The 23109-nt window shown below is 50.2% G+C and overlaps 8 protein-coding genes across 8 annotated transcripts; 2 read left to right on the top strand and 6 right to left on the bottom strand.

Annotated features, from left to right (window-relative positions):
• Positions 1-660: 660 nt before the first annotated feature.
• BO79DRAFT_229886 (FAD-dependent oxidoreductase) lies at positions 661-1885 on the top strand (the record flags this gene model as incomplete). The annotated part of the gene is made up of 2 exons (XM_025684064.1): positions 661-878; positions 949-1885. 2 exons carry the CDS (start codon positions 661-663, stop codon positions 1883-1885), a joined length of 1155 nt encoding a protein of 384 aa, XP_025537940.1.
• A 549-nt stretch (positions 1886-2434) lies between these two features.
• On the top strand, positions 2435-4144 carry BO79DRAFT_246408 (Zn(II)2Cys6 transcription factor; the record flags this gene model as incomplete). The annotated part of the gene is made up of 2 exons (XM_025685564.1): positions 2435-2667; positions 2727-4144. Exons 1-2 carry the CDS (start codon positions 2628-2630, stop codon positions 4142-4144), a joined length of 1458 nt encoding a protein of 485 aa, XP_025537939.1. The 5' UTR covers positions 2435-2627.
• A 1869-nt stretch (positions 4145-6013) lies between these two features.
• On the bottom strand, positions 6014-8197 carry BO79DRAFT_256599 (GNAT family N-acetyltransferase; the record flags this gene model as incomplete). The annotated part of the gene is made up of 5 exons (XM_025686200.1): positions 6014-6611; positions 6683-6950; positions 7010-7131; positions 7191-7511; positions 8139-8197. The coding sequence occupies 5 exons, from the start codon at positions 8195-8197 to the stop codon at positions 6014-6016; spliced, it is 1368 nt and encodes a 455-aa protein (XP_025537938.1).
• Positions 8198-11109: 2912 nt separating this feature from the next.
• On the bottom strand, positions 11110-12940 carry BO79DRAFT_151472 (vitamin H transporter; the record flags this gene model as incomplete). Its single annotated transcript, XM_025678646.1, has 7 exons — positions 11110-11299; positions 11367-11432; positions 11493-11645; positions 11697-12093; positions 12148-12318; positions 12378-12715; positions 12780-12940. 7 exons carry the CDS (start codon positions 12938-12940, stop codon positions 11110-11112), a joined length of 1476 nt encoding a protein of 491 aa, XP_025537937.1.
• Positions 12941-13920: 980 nt separating this feature from the next.
• Positions 13921-15917, bottom strand: BO79DRAFT_288611 (sulfatase family protein; the record flags this gene model as incomplete). Its single annotated transcript, XM_025688704.1, has 5 exons — positions 13921-14288; positions 14341-14462; positions 14521-15013; positions 15063-15541; positions 15602-15917. 5 exons carry the CDS (start codon positions 15915-15917, stop codon positions 13953-13955), a joined length of 1746 nt encoding a protein of 581 aa, XP_025537936.1. The 3' UTR covers positions 13921-13952.
• Positions 15918-16547: 630 nt separating this feature from the next.
• Positions 16548-19173, bottom strand: BO79DRAFT_246406 (putative glucan 1,4-alpha-glucosidase). Its single transcript, XM_025685563.1, has 5 exons — positions 18797-19173; positions 18435-18718; positions 18283-18379; positions 17584-18221; positions 16548-17524 (listed from the first exon to the last, which is right to left on the bottom strand). Exons 1-5 carry the CDS (start codon positions 19008-19010, stop codon positions 16838-16840), a joined length of 1920 nt encoding a protein of 639 aa, XP_025537935.1. The 5' UTR covers positions 19011-19173; the 3' UTR covers positions 16548-16837.
• Positions 19174-19672: 499 nt separating this feature from the next.
• On the bottom strand, positions 19673-21384 carry BO79DRAFT_238709 (extracellular lipase; the record flags this gene model as incomplete). The annotated part of the gene is made up of 1 exon (XM_025684839.1): positions 19673-21384. The coding sequence occupies one exon, from the start codon at positions 21382-21384 to the stop codon at positions 19705-19707; it is 1680 nt and encodes a 559-aa protein (XP_025537934.1). The 3' UTR covers positions 19673-19704.
• Positions 21385-22303: 919 nt separating this feature from the next.
• On the bottom strand, positions 22304-22987 carry BO79DRAFT_229880 (UbiX family flavin prenyltransferase; the record flags this gene model as incomplete). The annotated part of the gene is made up of 1 exon (XM_025684063.1): positions 22304-22987. One exon carries the CDS (start codon positions 22985-22987, stop codon positions 22304-22306), a length of 684 nt encoding a protein of 227 aa, XP_025537933.1.
• Positions 22988-23109: the final 122 nt, after the last annotated feature.

Below are 23109 nucleotides of genomic sequence, written 5' to 3'. Positions count from 1 at the left end.
ACCCCCTTGAGCCCTTCCTTCCTGATGTGGAATACAGACAAACGCAATGTGTCGACCCCACAAACACTACATAGTATGTTCTATATCATGCAGAGATGATTTCCTGCCTTTCCATAAGCATTATACGTTACGAAAATTAGTAGTAGTATGTTACAATCAATACATAGCCCCACGTGTCCACTAATAGTAACTACCAGAGCCACCGATCGTTTTATAACTAGTGCCTATCAGCACACCTCGGAGATCCCCCTATGTAGATAAACCCCGGAGATAATCACTTGAACAATCTTGTACAAAGATATCCCTCGCCAGACCCGAATCTTCCCCATCAATACCCTAGAAGGTAAAGGAACGACTATATTTGCCACACATGTTGGGCTAGCAGAGCAAGCGTAATCCTTTCGGAGTTTGGGAAGCTGTTGTGCCGGGTAAAAATGAAGACCCTGCGGAATATAAAGTAGCCTTGGACATTCCGCTTTCCGCTGAGTAACTATGAATAATATACAATCATTTTTTCTATATTCGATCGCCAGGTGTGTTATTGCTAAATACCATACTACTAGTTTCATTTCCACTACTCTCGTTTTCTTTCTTTCTTTCTTTCTTTCTTCACTCGTTGGGCTTGTCTTCTTCTTCTTCTTTGGTTCTCGAACCGTCGATATGTCCACCTGGCGCCCCGGCAAACGAGTCGCTATAGCAGGCGGTGGACCCGGTGCTATATCCACCGCGCTGGCATTCATCAAGCGTGGCTACGACGTGCGGGTATTTGAGCGACAAACCGAATGCCGTGCTATCGGAGGCGCGGTTCTCTTCTCTATCCCCGTGCTTGCGATTCTACGCTCTTACGGAATCAGCCTCGAGAACTTCGGATCCTATACGTCGACATACTTCAACAACAAATGGGGCAAGGAACGGGCCGTGCTTCCCTTCAATGAAGAAGTCGAAAAGACGGATGGGCATCAAGGGTTGGCAATATGGTGTCTTGCGATCATCCGCTTTCCAGAAAATGCTCGATCTTGTTCCCGAGGGCGTCATTTTCTGCAGTCACGAAGTGACGGGATACGAGGAAGTCGAAGGTGAGGTGGAAGTCAAGTTCAAGGATAGCAACATCAAACCAATAAATGCCGATATCCTAATCGCAGGAGAGGGTATTCGGTCCGCCGTTTCGCGTCAGGCATTTGGTGACCCACAGCTATTCCGCACAGGCATCCGGCTTTGGCTCGCGTGGTGTGATCACATCCCCGGGATTCCTGCCAACACCGGTGTCATCTCGCACGACTGGCAACACCAAGCGAGTTTCTTTCCTATGTTGCATGACGGCAAGCCGGGATTCGAGTGGTGGGTTGTCGAGCCGGGGTGGGAAGGAAAGCCGCTTCCTGAGGATCCCAAGGCCCACATAGAGAATATTCTACAGGGCTGGTCGGATCCCATGCGGCAACTGGTGGAGGCCACTGATTTCAATACGCAAGTATATCGGTGGGACATCTACAATCGGCCATCGATGAAGAAGTGGTCTTCAGGAAGGATTGTGGGTGTGGGAGATGCGGTGCACCCTGTTTCGCCATATGCGGCGTACCGAATGGGCATGGCCATCGAGGATGGTTACTATCTTGCCAAGGCGCTCGACGGAGTTGATCTACGGGATTTGAGGGCTGTCAACGCGGGCTTTGAGTTGTTCGAACGACAGCGTGTGGACTATGTCAATCATCACATGGAGTTTGCTAGGTTTTTGAGTTATGTGTTCCATAACTTGCCTTGGCCGTTGGCGAAGCTGAGAGACTTGGTGTTTGATTATACACCATTTTTGAAGACATTGCTGCAGAAGTCGTATTCGAAAAAATCGGAGGATGAGACAATGGATCTGAAGGAGCTTCATGTCGTATAAGTCTGTCAGTGTACTATACATTCTTTTTCTGTTGGTAGTAGATCAGCAGGGTCAGTGTATAATAGAGTATTCCATTGATGAAACTAGAAGCCTCAGCAGAAGCATCCTTGGTACCTAACAGACATGATAAGTTCATGACTCCATTATTCCACATCCATAATGCGGGGACGGGTCTAGTTCGGTGCGTGGAAATAGTGACCACACCGGGATCACTGACCCTCCCGGAGAGAAGGTCACTGAATCTTTTGTACCATGATATTTTGCAAGAGCTTCAAGATAGACACGTCTACCGAGAAGGATCAACAAGGTGTCCACTACATGGCAATCAAGAGAATTTAAAATCATCGATTGCGCTGTTATCCAAACTGGTAGCAACTGGGCCCTCGTCACGGGTGATCTGACCCCACTAAAAGTCTAATCTCACATCTTGGCTTCCTTTATGGGTTTAGACTGGCCGGTCTGGGATTCGAACCACACATTGTGACGACAAAGCAATGTGGCAACACTGCTTGCCTTTTTCGCTTCGCCGATGTTCAAACTCTGCTATACATCCAACTCATCATCATGTGCATCCGCAGATGAAGCCCTGCTTGATGGTTGTTAGCCATTCACTCCGCTCACCCTAACCCCAAGTCTGTGAGCATCGTCATCAAATTCGCAGCATGGTTTCCAGTGGAGAATATACACTAAGAACTTGGCTGGACGATCTATCGAAGTCACTCTATTGCGCTTCCCAATACACATGACCTCCGATCGGACGCCTTCAGAAGTCCCAGCTAAAGGTAATTTACCCCAGTCAACTACCGAGGTAGACTCTCGAGTTAACTTCTTAACCTGCTAGACTGCCAAGTCTGCAGAACCCGTCGGATCTCCTGTGATAGAACGCTCCCCCATTGTCGAAAGTGTGCTTCACGGAAACTTCGGTGTCCTGGATATGGGATCAATCTACGATGGGGCCAAGGTGTCGCAAGCAGAGGTAAATTGACAGGACAGGAAATACCGGTCCGAAGGGACTCCCAGATATCACAGAAGACTTTTCATCCCCGTGCAGGCATCGCCGTGCCCAATGTGGACCTCCAACTGCCGGCCCGTTGGCCCGGCTTGCCCTTCGACAGTCTTACTGCCCAGTTACTCGATCACTTCGATCGAGGCGTCGCTACAAGACTAGCGTGGGTGGATGACCTTCACAATCCTTGGAGAAGCTTAGTATTACCTCTGTCACACGACTCATCAACCGTACGATATTCAGTGCTTGCTCTCGCCTCGAAGGACCTTGCCGCCAAGTATCCAGCAGACCATCATTGGGCACAGTCACTCCAAGCCATCTCCCGTCACAACCAGAACGTGGCCCTGAATTGGTTATCAAGGGACATGGGACACCTACTTCAGGATCCGACCGCGGTTCAAAGCAAAGATCAGGCGAGACATATCCTCGCTTCTGCTCTCCTTCTCTACAACCTTGAACTACTAACAGCACCGGCTGCCCAATGGCGAATACACATACAATGCGCCCGGGAAATCATCCAGTGGAACCTACAATCCGCCAGTAGTGCACTATATACAAACATCGCCGACGTATTTCTATTCTACGAGTACTACTACACATCAGTCTACATCGGATTAACAACATTCGATCCAATCGACCAGCTACAAGATGACTTCCCAACACATGACAACGTCACAATATTTAGTGACTTCATCCGAATCATGCACAGCGTCACCCGTGCCGAGCGACAAACATATACTACGCAGCCCATCTCACACCCCGTCCCGATCGAATCCACACTACTAGACATAGAAATCGCCAAAGCTCGAATGATGCAAATGAGCCAAACAATCAAGTTCAAATCAGATCAAGCACGACAGGATTTCGAATGCCTAGTGGACATGTTCTATCATGCTACGCTTATCTACACCCACCGTGTCTTTTCCGACAGCGTATCCCCGGATGAATGCATACAATCTTCGCTCGATGTGCTTCTCGAGCACGTGCTACCCCTATCATGCAGCGCCGCCGTCACGCAGGACTTGGTATGGCCACTCTTCATCACAGGCACAGAATCTAGAGGCAACCCACAGATGCAGAACACTGTCGAGACGGCCATGATGAACGTGATCAGATTGAGTGGAAACCTTGATCGGAGCCGCGTTCTTTCTTTCCTCAAGACGTTCTGGTCATTGGATCTCGAACCTGGTACAACCTGGATTCAGTATGCACGGGACAGGTGTATCGACTTTAGCTTTTTGGTAATTCTTTGAATGCAGCTTTGGACTATTCCAATGTGTGTTCCTGTGTTATATATACTATTATTGGAGATATCAAAAAGATGAATATTTAGAAAAAGGTAGCTGCATAATATACTATTCAATATCTGTGGATTACTGGACCTGGCTACATATATCTGTAAAGAGTAGTAATGTTAACGACAGTGATTACATTAGCACACTTTTGGGGAGATTGGTCGTTTTCTATAATCAGTGTAAGCTATCTTCCTCTTACAGCTTAGCTCGTCTTGGTAGGAGGGAGACATCATCATTACGACCTGGAAGATGCGGTATCCAATATTACTTAAGGCTATTGGCGCAAGCATATTAGCAGCTTCCTCTTGACCATCAGGCTACGCATGATGGATGGATTCGGGTGCAAGGCTTTTACTGCGTTTTATATCGGTAACGAGTCTGAATTTACGAAATTGTAAGGTTGAAGATGTGTTTCATTCTTTGGTACGCTAAAATTCCTAGAATCGACCACATTGCCGCAATATGGCTTCCTCGTACTGAACCATGGATTGCTTCATTGTCTGCTTCATTGTCTGCTTCATTGGTCTTATCCTTGGCTTTGGTCTTATATAATATCCCCGATAACCAGAAAGGCAAACATGACAAAACCGGGATCGGAATATATCGAAGCAAAAAAAACTGAGAATATACTATATCGGAAGAAGTAGTAAGAAGATGTACAGGGCTCTGTTCGAAACTGCAGTGACTGACTTCTGCAGAGCCATCACGAACACCAACATAAAATTGGACCAATTGGCCCACTACAAGAGCACCGTATACTCCTCTGCTGCTTCACAGTCGACCATAAACGGAAGCTGATTGATTCGAACCCGCCAGAGGTTTCGCAAAAGAGGGGGAAGACGAAGGTGGGGACTGCTGGGACTTGACTCCGTTGACTTCGAAAATAAAATCACATGAGAAAATAAGGAACGGACTACTACTCCGATCTCCAATAGTCCCGGTGCCGTCTTTCAGTCAACCAGATAGCCCCTTGCTGTAGCAGAGGTCTGTCAAGAAAGAGAGAGACAGAAAATACTTGCTTGGAGCTTCTCATGTTTCGCTGTTCGTGAAATTCAGTTTTTCTGAAGCTTGGGGGTCAGATACTCCATGCAAGATAGTCCGGAACAAACTACCGGTATGGGAGAGCGAAAATGTTGTTTTTGATAAAGTACGCAACGCCGAGACTAGAATCGTTGTCAGTCAGTTCGAATGCTTTGATCATCCTAGTGAAGCAGGAAAAGCACTTACAGTCTCTCATTCTTTGCGCGGACTCCGCACAAACGTCCCTGCAACTCGAAGGTGTTCTTCGCCAACCAATCTCGGACCCAACTCTTTGACTGACGTTCTTCGGGAATGTAGGTAAATGTAAAGATCAGTCGAGCAAACTCGCGACGTCCTCCCAGACTGTACCCACTGATACCAGTGTGGTAGATATCATGTCTGGACGAAAGGCGAGGGCGGTCGCTTCATCTTAGGGGTATGCGAGGTCGGCTTGGAGATTGCGGTCGCCATAGTAATGCCTCCTCGTAAACATAAACCCTGGTGTAAGAGAGATCCAGTGGCGCAGACCAGTTAAAGCCCACATAAAGGGGGGCTGTGCATTGCAGCCGGTGGCATTTCATTACCAAGATAAGTTGAAGCTGACATGATCGCAGGGGATGATGTATCTGCGCTATATCGTATAAGATGCGGCTCTTGAATTTGACTGAAGGTTCGCCCGCACAAAGATAGAACTGGGCTTGATTCCTCGCTAACAGAGCGCCATAGACTGCTCTCCGGCCCCTGAAATCCGCCACAGGTAACCCTATGCGCAATCATTCAAGCTTGTAATAAAGCCTTCCACTTCATTTATTCGTCCTCAACGAAGCAATTGCGGAAGCTCTCCAAAGAAAACTCCAGCGGATTCTCAATGGGCTCTTCAACATCAGCCAGTGTTACCGGCCAGTGGTACTTAAACAACGTGTAATCACTAGGCACGATAATGTTACCATACTGCCCCCCACCGTTCATAGATATCATTCGATTAAACCGTGAAGTCGATAATGAAAGTTTAGCTGCTCTGATATACATGATCGCTACTCCGTATTCGATCATCTTTGGCCGATGAGACGCGTATCTCTGCGACGTGCTTGTCCAAGACGTTTGTGTCGCAAACCCTTGGTAATGATGCTGGCCTTCAAGGACACTACACTTGAAAGCCACACCCAAGGCTGCACCGGTCATCCGTGCATCGGCTAATTTTCCTGCCTGCGCCTTGGAAATTGGCGTGACAGAAACGGGTATAGCACCAGCTTTGGGACTGCTTGCGTTTCTTCGCGATAGGAAGCTCCAAATATTCCGGAGGCATACTACCCATGCCATAAGAATGAGGGACACCTTGAGGCCGCTAGCAACAGACACCGACGTCCTCATCACAATGTCCGTGATCCCTTTCTTCCCCATCCTGCTGTTGTTCATCCGTCAGAACGAACTATACAATTTCTCGTTGCCACCACTCTGATATTGCAACCCCCGAACACCGCGATGTGACATAGGAAGTCAAACCCATCACATACCTTCAAGAGCTTGTCCATAAGACAATTTCCGATGCCTTTGCGCTGTTGCTCTGGAATAACGAATGACTCCAACTCAGCAGTGTATCTTCCACTGGTTTCCGAGCCGGTGTAGTCTTTAGCAGTGGCAAAGCCAAAGATATTCTCTCTCTGGTTGCCTGAACCGCGCTCCACGGCAACGATAAAGGGAAGGCGGGCGTCTTTGGCGGCTTGGATGCGCTGCCGGATGTCACCTGGCTCCAACTTTATTTATATATATATATAAGAGGTTTCTGCAGCTGCTCCCAGTTACACGTGCGAATCCGATAGACGCCGTACATGCCAGACTCGTTGAGAGATGCAAGGGGACTGGTCGAGATACAGTACTGCTCCTTTGATGCAGAAGCTAGCTGTAGGTTCATGGAATCATCTTTGCTGGACGATTCGATTGCAGGAGCGACTTATCATAAACGCCATGGCGCTAGCAGAGTGACATGAAAGCTGTGAAAGAGGGACCAGCAGTAGCCACTATAACATTCAACACTGGCTTGGGAGAGTCCAAACGCTCATCTGTGTATTTGGCGTCGCGATTGAAGGTGTCAAAAAGCTTGTGCTCTCCGTTCTGCAGAGGAAGTCGACGATACAGTGCCAGGAAGATGTTGTACTGCGTGACATGTGATCGGATGTCGAAAGTCGTGACATGAGGTAAACTGCCGGTCCATTGCAGAAGACCGACATGTATATACGAATGGGTCCTAGCCGTAGCTGTGTATTCGCCGCCACAGATTGGAAGGATGGGACGCTGAATTAGCCCACTAGAACTGGCGGGTGAACAACTTGTTTGGCTTCATCTTATTCGGCAACATCGAACTGCCAGGTTACTTTTCTTAGGAAAGTTTCGAAGGTGTTCTCGGCACCGAGAATAGTTGGTTGCCCAGCCTCCTATAGGTAGTACATTGCAACTAATACCAACATCGTTACAAGCTGATGTTGCAGCGAATGGCATCATTCAGACCGCTCAGACAAGGCAGGTTGCTACAGTTTTGCCCAAACTGAAGACTGATCTCCACGATGTTGGGGGGTCATGTATACCTGCTTATTGCATTGGTGTCATGCGAGCAACAATCACCTGTAGTATGGGAGCTTGAAAGGATGCTTTTGTTTCGCATTTCGCGTACGGTAAGGCGCATTATGCAACGGAGCAGAAGACACAGCACAAGTAGTAGCCGATTCTTGGAATGACACAGCAAAGAGGCCTACTAAATGAGAGTCGAGGAGACCGCACCCTGAAGATACGCGATTGCTTCAGGGTATTGAAGCGGTTATACTTGAACGTTGCTGCCTGGGGGTGCCATTCAATGGTAATATACCCTTCAGACATTGCGGTGAGGCAGAATAGAAACTCTTCAGGGTCAAAGAGGGCATTGAATTCTCAGGCATACCAGGCGGACATGAGTAGGAGCTCGGTCTGGCTAAGAAGTGAGTCGGTGTAATTCTCCATCGCCGGACAAACTGTTAGTTGGGATCTATATCTTCGAAGTGATAGATATATAGTAAACCCAAGTTATTGCGGCCAGCGCCTTTCATCGGGCGCGTGGTGACCTTGCTGAATCGTCTCTTATAGTTGACAGAGACACCAACGATGAACTGATATGATCACAAGAGCTGCTATGTTGCTAAACCTTGTATGCTTAGACGGCTTGGTGTATGCCTGTGATGTTGATTTGTCCCGGACGTAGTGTGTAGTGACAAGTGCAACCCGCCTCGATCATGCTAGTGGGCTTTGTAAGAGAATGCGGACTGGTCAAGATCGCGTGTACTGTTGTCCCAAAGAACTCGCATACTTCGGTAGCACTCCAGCTCTCGAGAGCAAGCAGTCCTATACCTGTCTCCTAGCAATCTACCCAGCTAGCATCACGATCGACGGCAGCAACAAATATGTTCGCGATTGTCTTGTTATCTAGGAACACTGCCTCAATCTGGTCAGAGTTTACTCCTGATAAGACGCGCACTGGTTAAAAGAGGTGGCGCGACGTAAAATTTGAAGCACTGGTAAGCTCAGGGGATCATTTTCGGGATCTTCTCTAGCTGAAGACCCGACAGTGCCCGTGCATGCAAAGTCGTATATATCGGGGGTCACATCGTTGCAGATTCAGAGACCCTTCCGAATTCTGCTCATTCTCATTCGGCCTTTTGTAATCTGACCACTGACCATCTGTTGCCTTGACGAGACTGCTGCACGGGCATGGACTGCTGCAAGGCGTTCCCTTAGCTGGAGCCAGAGTATTCGAGTTGTCATGACGATCAGCCCACTGCAGTGAATCGATACGTGAGATCTCCAATCGCCTTTGGCCGTTGCTGTATATGACTAATTGCGTAGAAAGATTGTATTCGCAGCACTCTGCTTTTCCAGAACACAATATATAATAGGTTACCTGCCAATAACCGAAGGCCAAGGAATGGCGGGCGGGCAGATGTCTGTGCTGAGTGACTGCACAGAGTGACTTTGTTTTTCATAAAATAATTGAGTGAGTTTTGGCGTTTGAACATCAGGGAGGCTTGAAAAAGGACTGTTGAACTTGAAAAGCTCCGGATGTTCTTAACGGTCATACAAAGAATGTGAGCTTTGTATATTGCGCTGAAGGAGACTCTGCGCCCCTTGTTCTTTGCCAGAGCCCCAGAGAGTTTGGAAGCGCTGGACCATATAGTTGCCAGATGGCGGGGTGTGATGACGTTATTTAACAGCACCAGGCCAACCAATATGGACGGCGGTATTTAGCGCCCAGTATGTGGTTCATGATTTTGTTGAGACACGGTTGGACTTTGCGTTTGACAGAAGCAACGGAGCGATTTTGGTGCGGGGGTCCATATATAGAGAGAGCCCCAAGGTCATTCTTCATCCATTGATGAAAGAACGATTGGGGTTTCGAGAGTTTATAGCGATAGTCGGGTAGCCTGATCAACCACAGCCAGCAAGACCAAGCTGGTATGTGGGAATCTTTAGCTATAATTGCTGAAGGATGAGCTCACCATGGGAGGCAGGGTCAAGCATGTCGCTAACCGCACTCATGGCTACTTGGAGCCCGCCAACACTCGGGACCCGCTCGTAGAAGAGCAAGCGTATTATTGCCAGAAGTCAACTGCTCCAAACCCAAGGCACAGTCAAGGAGCGTAAATGGAGAAAGTAATCACCATGGCGGGAAGATGACCGCAGCATTTTGATGAGTGTGTCCTCATCAAACTATCAGGTGATTTCAGGGCTCAGGAAGGGTATATAGGATATGAACAGCGATACTTGTATGTGCGTAGAAGGCAACAGTAGAGAGAGGTGAGTAGTAGCAATATATGTAGAACACATATCGCACAAGATAGTCCGCAAAATGAATGATGGGATCGTGATGTAGAATCCTCGTTCATATATGCAAAGCATATATCAAGCATGACATTGTGTCGGACTTGTGACACAGAGACAATGAAGGAGGGTTGTCTGTGATGATGCAGGAGCCGAAGAACCAAGAATAACATCAGTGGCAAGTAACCCGATACCACACACAAGACATAGTAGAACTTATGAAGAAGTGAAGTGATATAACAACATCCATCATGCATGAGTGAGATGCAAACACCATTCAGTAGGAGAAGAAGTGAGAAGTGGTCACAAATGATAGTGTTGCGGTAGTAGCGAGGGCAATTTTGACTTTATGTGGAAACCCTCACGACCACTACCCGCCGCCATCACCACACACCACAAGCACAGAGATGCACATGTGACATATAAAGGAACGTGCAGTATAATAATATAAGAAAGACTAAAATAAGAGAGGAGGACAAAAGGTCACGGACCCAAAGAAATCATCGATGCAACGGGCGGCTGCCGGCAAACCCGGATCGTTAGCCATCGTACACTTCGCCTAGATACTTGATCTTGATCCAGGATAAGTGACCCATCGATAAGTTCCTGGTCATGTTTGAGGTTCAACAGAAGTTTGTTGTCTTCGAAAATGTAGAGACATAGTTGAGCTGAATATATAAGTGATCACTAACCCCCTCCCGGGGGTGATGATCAGGAGGGCAGATGCATGAGAGTGAGTGAAAAAGGGAAAAGCTTCCAGCAGGGAGCAGGAAGATTATATAGCTTTCCAGGAGGACGCTAAGTCACGTTACAGGAGGCAAATTCAGGGCTTTTCGACGGAACTGGCCAGCTGATGACGCAGGCCACGGCTCCCGGGGGGAGGGAGACAGGGTTCAATTACTACTTTGCCTCCCAGACAAAAGGAAAGGACCGAAGAAAAGAAATGGGTGGAGGAGGTGGAGCATCTAGTGTGAAGAGAAGAGCCTATCATTAAGTGTTTCTATCTCGTAGCATCATTAAATCCAGGGATACATGGTCCGGCATCACCCCAGATGAGCATCTTAGACGGTTCCAGCCTGCGTCTTCTTCCTCCGGAAGAGATACTGTAGGTTCAAGACCACGGTCTGGACCCATGACGCGGCTGCCAACGCACAGATGGCCGTGAGGCCGTGGATGTAAAGGGGGGCGTCCGAGGATCGAAAGATCTGGGCTCCAGAGATACCCGACAGGTTGGCGGACATGACGATCAACCTATTTTTGCCACCGCATTAGCAAGTATTACCTTTATGGAATTAATTAGGGTAAGTGTAACACGTACGCCATGGATATACTCCGCTCTTGTGGTGTTTTGCAATAGAAGGAAAGCCATCCAACGTTGAGAACACTATCCACATTAGCATATAAGCATTCAACGGGGTACCTGAGGGAGACCAAGGGTACATACTGCATACTACAGTAGGCTACATTAGCAATAGCAATGACCGCATACTTGTGCCAGCTTGATGCATCTGTAGGACTGGTGCGTAGACACGCATACGAAATGACATTCCACGTGATACAGAGGAGGACGAAAGGCCCCCGATGCCCGATTTTGTCCCTGCAGCAGTCAGCATCCAACTTCCCCCACCACAGGATCCGTGTCACTTACGAGGAATAAGCCAGAATCGTCGTCCAGACAATACTAGCATACACTGGTACTGATGCCAGTGCATTTGCTCGGACGGCACTGAATCCGAAGGACTTGATCATGCTGGGAGTGTAAGTGTTCAGACCCTGGAAGCCGGACATGGCCACCAATGTGATGAACATATGTTGAAGCGTCGTGGGTTGTGTGACCGTCTTCCAAATATCCCGGCCAGTGATCTTGATATGTTCTCGTGTCTTTAGAGGGTCGTCCAGCAGAACACGGTCGATGATGATGCGCTTCTCACGAGGGGAGAAGTAGCTCCAGCGACCCATGCTGATGAGAGGACTTCCATCACCTGCCCTCTTGGGAATGAACATGATGAACAGAATAGCAGCGAAGATGGTAATCAGGCCCTCAACTACACACTGTTAACTCTCCTCATTTACTCATGCCGAAGTATAGGGACACTTACCCAGGAAGATCCACCTCCACCCAGCAAGCCCACACTTTCCATCCAGCTTCAACAAACCAGCCGAGATCAGACTCGACGTTGCACCCGCAAACATCTGCCCATAAAAGAACAAAGTCGTCCGGAAACTGGTCTCAGGACGCTTATACCATGTCGAGAGATAGTACAGGGCACCTATACCAAACCCATCGTTAGCCCTACCACCACCGACCGAACAGGGCGACCAGACAAACCAGGAATGAACCCTCCCTCCAACAGCCCCAACAACAACCTCGTGGCCAGAAACGCCGGGTACGACTGCACGAAAGCCTGAAACGTGCCAACCAAACCCCAAGCGACCAGCTGTGTCGACAACCAGACCTGGGGACCGATGCGCTGAAGTATAATATTCGATGGGATCTCCGTGATGACAATACCAGCCGAAAGCAACTGTGTTCCGATATTGATTTGGTTCGTGGTGACGCCTAAGTCGTCGGTGATAGTAGAGGTAAGAGCAGCGCTGATATTTCCGCGATCGATCTGGAGGCCGAAGAAAGCGAGAGCAAGGATAGGGATGAGGATGATATCGATCCTATATACCAGTCAGTATATGCTTATACCTATATGGCAGTGAATGAACGACCAGGACGACTCACTTCCTCCGCAGCTTGCCCTCCTCCTTATCATCCCAATCCTTCACGATTTCCTCCGACGCAACATCATTATCGGTATAGACCTCATCGACGACCTTCTTTTCCTCAAAAGGAGGCACAACACCATCCTTCGGGTCCTCAAACTCGAACTGTTTCCCCACCATCACGACAACGACAACACAAGACAGAGGTTGAGCAACACTTCAGTGAGATAAGCCAACACCCTGAGTCAAGTAATCACCGACCGTATGCAAGGGACGTCCAAGACAATCAGTAATAAGAAAAAGAAAAGCAAACACAGAAAAAAAAAAGTATATTCCTTTTTACCCACTCAACGACACAACGTATAAAAATTTCCGAGTCAGTCACAAGAAAATTTAGAAAAGCTACGGTGCCTACATCCAATCTACTTATATTTCAAAAAATCCCAGGCTCGGCAGAAGAGCCCAAGTCCACGGTCTGGGCACAGACAGCATAGCGTGAGTGTGGGTGAGTGTGTGTGTCTCTAGACAGAACAGTCAATGACCCGCAATTCCACTATGAAGTGAGACGGGGGCTTGATGGCGCAATCGCCGCTGGCTTTGATGTCAGGGTTAGTTTGGATCGATGGCCGCGCGTGCTAGACTCACATATCAATTTCTAACTATTCTAATTGCCTTTTTATCCTTTAAGCGATATACCATTTAAACTCACTTAGGCTGAAGGATCCGATGGTGTCATTTCTACCTGTTTTCATTGATCCCGTTGTTGGTTGTCGTTACCCGTGGGATTGTTCTATGGATTCTATGGATAAGGAACGAACTCGCTCGGGTCCGTCCCAGGGTTTATCTACCGGGTGTGCCTTTTCTTGTTCCATGTGTTCTTTCTTTGTGTCTGGTTCTCTCTTTGTTTCTCGGCTATTTAAACTTCCCTGGTTTCATGGTATTATTATCTATCTATCTATGGTGTGATCGGTTGTTATCTGATTTCTAGTGCTATTCTTGGCTACTTGTGTATCCGTCCGCCCACTTCGTCTACCCTACTATGTATGACTGACTATCGTGATCTACACTCGCCCCATGTCATGCATTCTTTTTCATGACTCTTGTGATTTTCATCATGATGTACAAATAACCCATTTATATATATACACATAACAATAACGCTCATAACTCATATCTATACTCCGTCGTATCATCAAGTCCACGCCTCCCAACTCAATCCATCTCTATACTGTAATCCCACCTGCGGGCCTTCAGCCGCAATGATATACCCAGGTTCACACACAGAATACGACACCTTGGGCTGATTCGTGTAAAAGGAATCATACTTCACCTGCAGTGCATCTTTGAGACTCTCCACAGACCCATCAGGATGGAGAACCCGCCACGGCTGGATGCAGGTGTTACCCTTGCAGGATTTCAAGACGAGAAGGAGGGCATCAATCCGATCGATCACGCTGGAAAGAGGTCTGTTTAGGAGGTTGATAGAGTCTTGTTGGGCGTAGATGTTGTTCATCTGGTAGGGGTCCGTCTGGGGTTGTTAGGTTATCTCCGATAAAGATAGTGAAAGGAATAATACTTACCGAGAGATCGTACAGCTCGTGGTCGCCGTCACACCAGACGGAGTAGTATAGGTTATATTCTTCCGAGAGAATTCTCGCGGATTTGTAGGTGTTGTTTCCCATGATGGATGAGCCTCCGGGTCCTGGTTACGTCAGCCGTGTTTCCGCGACAGAAACTACAGTTAAGACAGGGGTACTCACCGATAGAACCGTACTCGCCCTCTAGCACGGCATGGCCCCAAAATTCGACCGTGACATGCTCGTGCAAGATCGACTCGGTCTTCTTGCTAGTTGACACGGGCATCGGAGTCCCGTCAAAGTCCTCTCGCAAAGGAACCCCGGCCAGCTCGAACAGTGTGGGGGCGATATCAATGTGCGTGGTTACGCGGTCAACGGTCTTTCCTTCCGGAATGCCAGGGCCGCGAATGTAGAACGGGACTCGAATGTCCTCCTCATAGCCGGTTGTCTTGCCCGGAGGCAGACGATGATGGCCAATGTGGTAGCCGTTATCAGCACTGTAGATGATGTAGGTATTGTCGATCTGCCCGCTTTCTTCCAGCTGCGTAATCAGCGCATCCACCATCTCATCAACGGCTTGCAAGGCGCGTAGACGCTGGCGATAAAGATGGTCTTCGTAGTCGATGACGGTCTGGTTCTGGAGTTCCATGGTTTGGATCCACCCCGCACCGGAGTCCTACTCTTGTCAGCGGCCATCCCCGCCATAGGACCAGAATATCACATACCTTGTCCGGATTGAAGTTAGGCGTCCGCGGCACCTTCGCATCGGCAAACAAATGCGCATGTCTCGGTGCAGGCAGGGGTTCCGTCATCTTCGGACCCCCAGAACCACTCAGTCCTTCCACATCGATGTTCGTGTGCGGCGCGATCGGCGCGACCGTCAGGAAGAACGGCGCGTCACTTTCCAGCGCATCTGCCAACAACCTCGATGCCTTCTCCCGCATCACATCCGTCGTGTATTGTCCTTCGTAGCTCCGCGGAGGCTCACGGTTTCGCTGGTACGTCGCGTTCCAGTAGGAATAGGTGTGGGGGTCAAGAAGGAAATCAGAGCCATTGAAGCCGTTCACGAACGGTGCGTTATAGGTAGCGACGCTGTGCGAGTTGAACAGTTTCCCCGTGTAGAAGGTATTGTAACCGGCGGACTGCAGCCAAACGGGGAGGAAGTTTTCGTTGAAGCCTTGGGCGACGAATTTGGGATATCCGCCTATGCTGCATTAGCATTCCTATGCCGAAGAATCACGACCAATTGGAGAGGTATGCATACCATACGGCGGATTCACATCCGTCACATTAGTATTATGAGCCTGTCTTCCCGTCCAAAGACTCACGCGCGACGGGCAGCACAGAGCAGTAGTAACAAAATGATTCAAGAACTCAGTACCCTTGTCCTTGATTTTCGCCTGCGTATACGGCATATATGCCGGACTATTCATCCGCAGGTCCTGATCATCCGTAAGAATGAACAGGAAGTTAGGCTTGCGCGGGGAGACCGACGGCTCATCATCCAGCAGTACCTGCTGCTGCACAGCGAGGGCGTCGCATCCGACGAACAGGGCCAACAAGGCCGGTAAGAACATCATGGCGGGAGCAACAATCCAATTCCTGAATGAATATACCCCCTGCAACGATGGTGTTGTCTGTCACTGACCGACACTCAGTCACCGAGAACAACTATTAAAACAAGAAGTGAGTTCGAGCTCGCGATCAAGATAGCGATGGCGCACCAACGGCACGGGATAACGCCATAGCTCTGATGGAGCCGATCAGACCAGTAGGTAGAATAAACTAGTCAGTCAGCAGCTGGACTGGACCTGCAGAGACTCGAGAGAGTGTGTGTGAACCTGGACGCAGCGCAAAAGCAAAGACGCGCCTCGTGGGCGGTGGATCAATGATCGGATTTAGTGGCAGATGGCATCACAGCCGGCCAATGACCTCCGGGCCAACTGGCCCCGTCATTCCGGCAATACTGTCTACTTTGGACTCCACCATGCATCTCGGCTATATTTTGAATTGGCATTGATGGATGGGGACCCTCTTGGTCTTGGAAGTGTCAAGGACATTGAAGCGAAGACGATTCATTGGCTGGTTGAGACATACTCCAGGTTTAGTCGCTGAGAGGCCCCTGGGGGAAAAGCAATGATGGGTGCTGCTGTTGCTCCACTGTGGACCTCGGCTATGGAATTACGTGCTTGGATCTAAGATGAGCTCATGGTTATGCTTTGAGGGACAGTGATATCAGTAGAGCGAAAAGAGAAGACGGTCATGTCAATTGCCTGATGTTATGTGCAAGAGTTAATCAGGGACTGTCTGGTCCCTTACGTGAAGACAATGGCTTTGGCACTGTCCGTATCTCCGCATCTCCTCAATTCCGTCGGTCGCAATGCAATCACATGATCAGGCTTCCATTTCGTTGCTCTTATGCACATCCACTAAATACATGATTATATAACCAATTACCCTCATGCTCATCCTTCATATCATATCAATAGGTATAGATTGTCTACCGCCAGGTGTCAGTCACCGTCGCGGTCGACTCTCCGCACGCCTGAGGAACCGTGTACTCCCGGTTCGGATCACTCTCCCACTCCACGGAGTCATCGCTCTCAATGCGGATGAACTTGTACTCAAACGACTCACCAGCCGGCAGAGTCACAGTTACATACCAGAGCGGGTTGCTGGAAGTGTACTTGTCAGCGCTCAGAGCTATGCCGTCGCTGGTGTCCCAGTCACCGAGCTGAGAGATCGACCCGACCAGGTAAATGTTCTCGCCGTAGGTGGTGGTGGCCGTCAGATCAAAAGTCACAGCTACGGCGGTGGGAGTGGTGCAGGAGGTCGAGGACGTAGTGGTGCTGGTCTTACTAGCAGTTGTGGTGGTCTTGCTGGTCGAGGTCACGCTGCCGGATCCAGTGGTGGTAGCCGTCGTAGTGGTGCCACCAGTAGCCACGATGCTCGGCCACGAGGTGACAGTTACACTGCTGTAGGTACCAGAGGCAGAGGTAGCCGCACAGGTGCCGGGCACGCTGCTGGCAGAGGTCTCGCCCCAAGACGGGGGCACGACAGAGTTACGACGGTTGTTGGCAGTCAGCAGAGCAGCGTAAGACCAGGTCAGGTCGCGAGCAGAAAGCTCGTCGCCATCAGACTTGTCGTATTGCTCGGACAGAGAGCCATTGCTAGCGGCGTGAGTTTCCTATTCTATGTTAGTATGCACCCTCTGTAAATATAAGCGCTCGTCTAGCGTAGACTTACCACAATAGAAACGAAACCATCAGCGAAAGTCTTTACGGCATCCACGATGCTGCTATAGGTCGAGCTGGACGAAGAGTACGTGCCCGTGGCAGCATCACTGTACAGAGACTGGAAGAAGTCAAGTGACACGTCTGTGATCTCCAACGACCCCTGCTTGTCCCACTGGTACAGAGCATCGTACAGCTGCTCCGCGGCAGCCAAGGTGCACAGGAACCACGGGTTGCCGTTGTAGTAGCTATCCTCGGGGTACCGACCGACGGCAACCGCCTCACTGTCACTGAGACCATCGTTGAGAGTATAGATCGAGCGGAAAGAGTCTACAACCTCCTTATGGTTGGCGAGCGCACGCGGGGAGCAGGGCTGGAAGGTGGAGTCGTCGCACCCAGCCTCAGGATCAAAGGTGTGGATGCTTCCCAGGAGGGTGTTGGTGTCCTTGCCGGAACGGCTGCTATCAAAGTTGGCCAGGATGTATTCGCCGGTCCAGAAGGACTGCAGGTAGCAGAGAATCTGAGGTGCCTGCGAATCACACCAGGAGCAGGACGAGCCGACGGCCGTCGCGAAGGCACTACCTTCGACGAGGGCGCGGTGCTGCACAGCAATAGTGAAGAAAGACGAGCCATTAACTTCTTCCCAGAGATCTGCGACCGCGAGTTAGCTCCGATGCACAAACACCCTTGAACAGCGATCAATCAAACACACCATATCCCGTCTGGTTCCAGTACTGAGCCACATACGACAGGTCGTTCCTAACGAGGGGCCAAACAATCTCCGTTGCAGCGCTGGTGTAGCCATTGTCCTGACCAGTCAGCTACATATGTTGCAGGTCAGATGCAAGGGGGTGGAGAACATACAAGCAGCCACTGCCCGAAGCCGATCATAGCAGTTGCTCTCAGGGCAGGACCATCACGCTGCGGCCGTCCCCAAGACCCGGTGTAGGCAGTCTCATCGACATTGAACTTGGGCTCACCAAGACCACCGCTGGACAGATCACCAGAGGGGTTACTGATACCCTGAACAATTGCCTGAGAGGAGATGTAGTTCTCAATGGTGGAAAGAAGATCAGTATCTCCATTGCGGAAGAGATCGACGAGGGTCTTGATGACGAGACCAGAGTCGCGAGTCCAAGTGTAGAAGTCTACAATCATAAAAAAAAAACACGCCAGTCAGCATCAATCAACCAAGAACACATTCCTAATCCGAGCTCAAAACATACAGTCCGGGTTATCCGTGCTGGGACTGGCAACGACAATGCCAGAGTCCGCGCCCGACACCCAAGCACCGTCCGCCCCGATGTTATTCAGGATCGCAGTACGAGCCACGGTCGCTTCGTTGCTCAACCACGAATCCAAGGTCGCGCGCTTGGAAATAACACTTGCCAACCCCGAGCAGACAAGGCCGCTCAGGGCGAGAAGAGATCGGAACGACATTGCGGCGGGGGAGTAACGATGTTGAGGATGAAGCTCAGTCACTCAGTTGTCGCGTCTGAGGGGGAGGAAGCTACTACTTTCAACCCCTCACTGACCCCTGACTGACCACTTCAATTTATAGCCAAAACCAACATCTCTGCACGAGGGGGGAAGCTGAAGGAAGAAGCACATGCATCAACACTCAACACATATTGCAATGCAACTTCGCTTAGCATCTAGCTTGGAATTCCTGCAGAGACAATCTCGCCACTTCAGCTCTTCAGCTTGTGAACGGACGAGGCCCCAGAACGACGAATCTCCGGTGGCGTGGGAGAACCAGCCTATCGCGGTGTCGGGCCGGCCCGGGGGAAATTGCACTGAATCCACCGGCACTGCAGAATGGCCCTGTGCCTTGGAGATGTGTCCAATCGCTGGCCTCATTGACCTGAATTGCAATTTATTTCAATTCCCGGGGATTCGCCGTCCCCGGTCGAGCGTGGTGGCTTGATTGGCTGCTATAACAATGGTAATTATACCTAACGGGAAGCTATAATGCAGGTCCCAAGGTCCATCGCGTGGTATTCTATACCCTTCCATTAATATAACTAGTACTACTTATTATGACCCTATATATCCCTTTGCCGAGGCCAGACACTTCCATCATTACTCTCATAAGGCTAGGTCCCTGACCCTCCGGACCCCTCCGCCAATGGCATCAGATGTGGAACGCCGCGGTATTCTGCAGGATGAACTCATATGTCCCGTTGCGGAAATCATCCGTAAGGAGACTGGCGCTGTTCGCTCCGAAATTCATCAACTGTCGTGATTCCTTCCACTGGGGCCACTCCATGTACTCCCCCCGATTGGAGTTCGGATCCAGCGTATACACAAAACTCAGATAATACGTGTGGCTGGAACTCGCTGCATAGTTCGGCTTGATCCCATAGAACACCTGCAGCAGGTCACTTCCATGGAAGGTCCCCAGAATTGGCGTGCCATAGTCATAGGTCGCCAGGTACGACCATTTCGGGAGGTCAGGGGAGAGCTCCTCTGCGTATGAGAGGAATGCCCGCCGCGTAATGGTGAAGACCAAGTCGCCGAGAATGGCGGCCAATCGCTTAAATTGCGGATACCAGTTGTTGGCCGTGCCCGTCCTGAAGGGAGACCCATATGTGGTGGTGTCTGGGTACAGGGCCACTAATTCTTCAAGCTGCTCCTGGCTAGCGTCATAGAAGAAGTAGGAGCCCAGATAGTCGACTACCTCGTCGATCGTCGTAATATTGGACTGAAACAAGGCGAACAAGGTCCCCTCATCCTCTTGGTCGCCCACGATGAATGGGACCCGCGCATACTTCCCTGCTTTGCCCAAAACGTCTGGTGACGCCGACAATGCCGTCCCGTCTGGTCGAGGCACATATGATAGCGCCACCGAATGATAACCTAAGATCCCCGGCACGGAGTTTGCCGCATTGAGGAAGTCGGTGTAGTCTAGCTCACGCAGACAAGCCAGGGTGTCGTTGGAAGAGGAACAGCCGGCAGAGTCCACAACGGCATCATATACTTGCTGTCCCTTGACCCCGTCGACGGGGTCTGCGGGAACAACACTACCGGAGTCCATGATGGCTCCCCGGAACAAGGGCTTGTCCTTGTAAGTGATGTTTCCGTCGTACAAGATCATCTGATCAAAGACAGAAATAGCCCCTGCTGATTCTCCCCAGATTGTCACCTTGTCCGGGTCTCCACCAAAGGCCTCGATGTTGTCGGCCACCCACTGCAGGGCAAGGCGTTGGTCAAGTAGACCTAAGTTGGCGGACCCGTCCTCCAGAATCTCCTTTCCGGGCAAAAACCCGAACCCCCCTACGCGATAGTTCATCGCTACAAACACGATAGGCATGTTCTTGTCTATCGACGATGATACCATCGTTGTACCGTCATACATGGCCTTTGAACCAAGTTCAAAGCCTCCGCCAAAGATCCAGACCAGCACGGGCAGCTTCGCGTCCGCAGTGGTCCCGGCTGGGCGCCGAATGTCAATGTTCAGACAATCCTCGAGGGCATTGGTAGCCGACTGTACCAACGGGAGATCCGCAAGGAGACCAATGACAGAGGTCGGGAATTCGCTCTCATCCGTGGTGAAGTACATCTGCGGACAAGACTGCGAGGCACCGGTTGCCTGAACAGTTCCGAGGGAGGTTTCCAAAGGCTGTGGAGGCTTCAGACGCAGCGAGCCCGTGGGGGCCTGCGCGAAGGGGATATTGTTGAAGCTCTCAACATCGCCCGACTTGCCAATGATGGTGGCCGAAGGATGAGCAATAGTGACAGTAGGAGCTACATCCCGTTGAACTGGGGTGGCCCAGACGGCGAGGGGAAGGGAGAGCCAAAGAAGGGCCTTCATGATGGCCATGATCTGTACCGCTATGGGTCACAGGCTCTCCGATCGGGCTACGAGGAACCCTATATACAGTTTTCCATTTTCCCACCTTCGTTTCAAGTGCCAGAAATCCATCTCTGTCTTGGATCATAGTCCGAGAACCGAAAAACCAGCTCCCAAGGGGTCTTCGACATCTCCATGTGCCTCCTCGGCTGTGGATCCAGTTATGAGACCTGCATTTTAGGCATCAAGACAGCAAAAACCCCTATGCCCCTAGCCAGCTGGCCTGACGATCGCTGATCCGAAGGTTTTCTCCATCATGAGGGAAAGGCAGCGTGGGCGGAGAATATCACGCCAACCGGGTGGCCCAGGAACGGTCGAACCCGTCCATGCGCAAACCGAGGCTGGTACAAGGGGGGGAACCATATCAGCAGATCAGTGAGAATATATTAAGCCAACATTGCTAGCATCCTGTTGGTCACTTCACGAGGATTGAGTTGATCAAATGCCGCTTCCCCCGCAGTTCAAAGGCTGCAGAATGGCTGCCTCTGCGGGGAAAGGAGCCTCGACCGTTGCGCTTTGGTTCGCCAACTCGGACATTTCACCCGCTTTGTCGAATCTTCCGATTCGCATGCCTGGTGGTACAACTCAGTTGGGCTGCTTGCATAGTTCAGCAATATTGAGGAACTCAATGTAGCAAACACAACGTGCTTGTGGTTGTGTTGGGGTTGGAAAGCGGTTCGGAACTCCGACCAAAAAATGAAGGAAAAAGGAAATCATATGCAAATCCGGTTCGTGGGTCGGCCGATCGTCGGCTATCAAACCGCACCCAAACTATGTACAGTCAAAGCTAAGAATAAATCCCCCAAGTACCAAAATCCAGTCAACGCCCCTTTAATTTTATACAAGACAAGCCCGCCAAAATTCAGTCCCAACGAAAATTTCATTTCTCCCATCCATTCCAACGCTCAAAATCCCCCGTGTCGAGGTCAAATAAATCCAACATTCGTCCAACACTCTGGTCAATGAGGTCCTCGATACTTGCGGCCTTGATGTAGAACGCAGGCACCGGGGGGAAGATGACTGCCCCAGCTCGTGTAACCTCCAACATGTTTCGCAGATGGATCTCGCTTAATGGCGTCTCCCGCGCTACTAGCACCAACCGCCTGCGCTCCTTGAGCATCACATCTGCTGTCCTTGAGATGAGATCGTCGCAAAAGCCCGAGTGGATAGCAGCCAATGTTTTCATGCTGCACGGGACCACAATCATTCCGTCTGCGCGGAATGAGCCACTGGACACTGGGGCAGCCATGTCATTGATGTTGTGTACGTAGTCGGCCAGCGCTTTCACGTTTGAGGGGTGGTAGTCGGTCTCGTATTTGATCGTAGCCTCCGCCCACTTGCTCATCACCAGATGCGTCTCCACGTTGAGACGGCGCAGGGCAATTAAGACTTTGATACCGAGCATGGCTCCGGTAGCACCCGTCATGGCCACTACAATGCGGCGGCGACGGGGCGCTGGACGGGCAACGGCCACGTGATCATTATCGATGGGCATTTCGCTGGTGGGAGGAGATGCACGACCGGAGTTTGGGGTAGTAGTACCGGACAGAAGTGCGTTGAACATATGTGTTGATGCGGAATATATAGTGTTGTAGTAGGCACGATTGTGTAGATTGAATGTTCCCGTTATGGGGTGACTTGTCTGGATGGATGGATGGCAATGATAGCTGTCAGGAAGTTGAGCTG

Source organism: Aspergillus costaricaensis, assembly GCF_003184835.1.
Source record: "Aspergillus costaricaensis CBS 115574 unplaced genomic scaffold BO79scaffold_22, whole genome shotgun sequence".
Taxonomy (NCBI): domain Eukaryota; kingdom Fungi; phylum Ascomycota; class Eurotiomycetes; order Eurotiales; family Aspergillaceae; genus Aspergillus; species Aspergillus costaricensis.
Note: the sequence above shows the minus strand (reverse complement) of the source record. Positions and strands in the feature narration are given on the sequence as shown.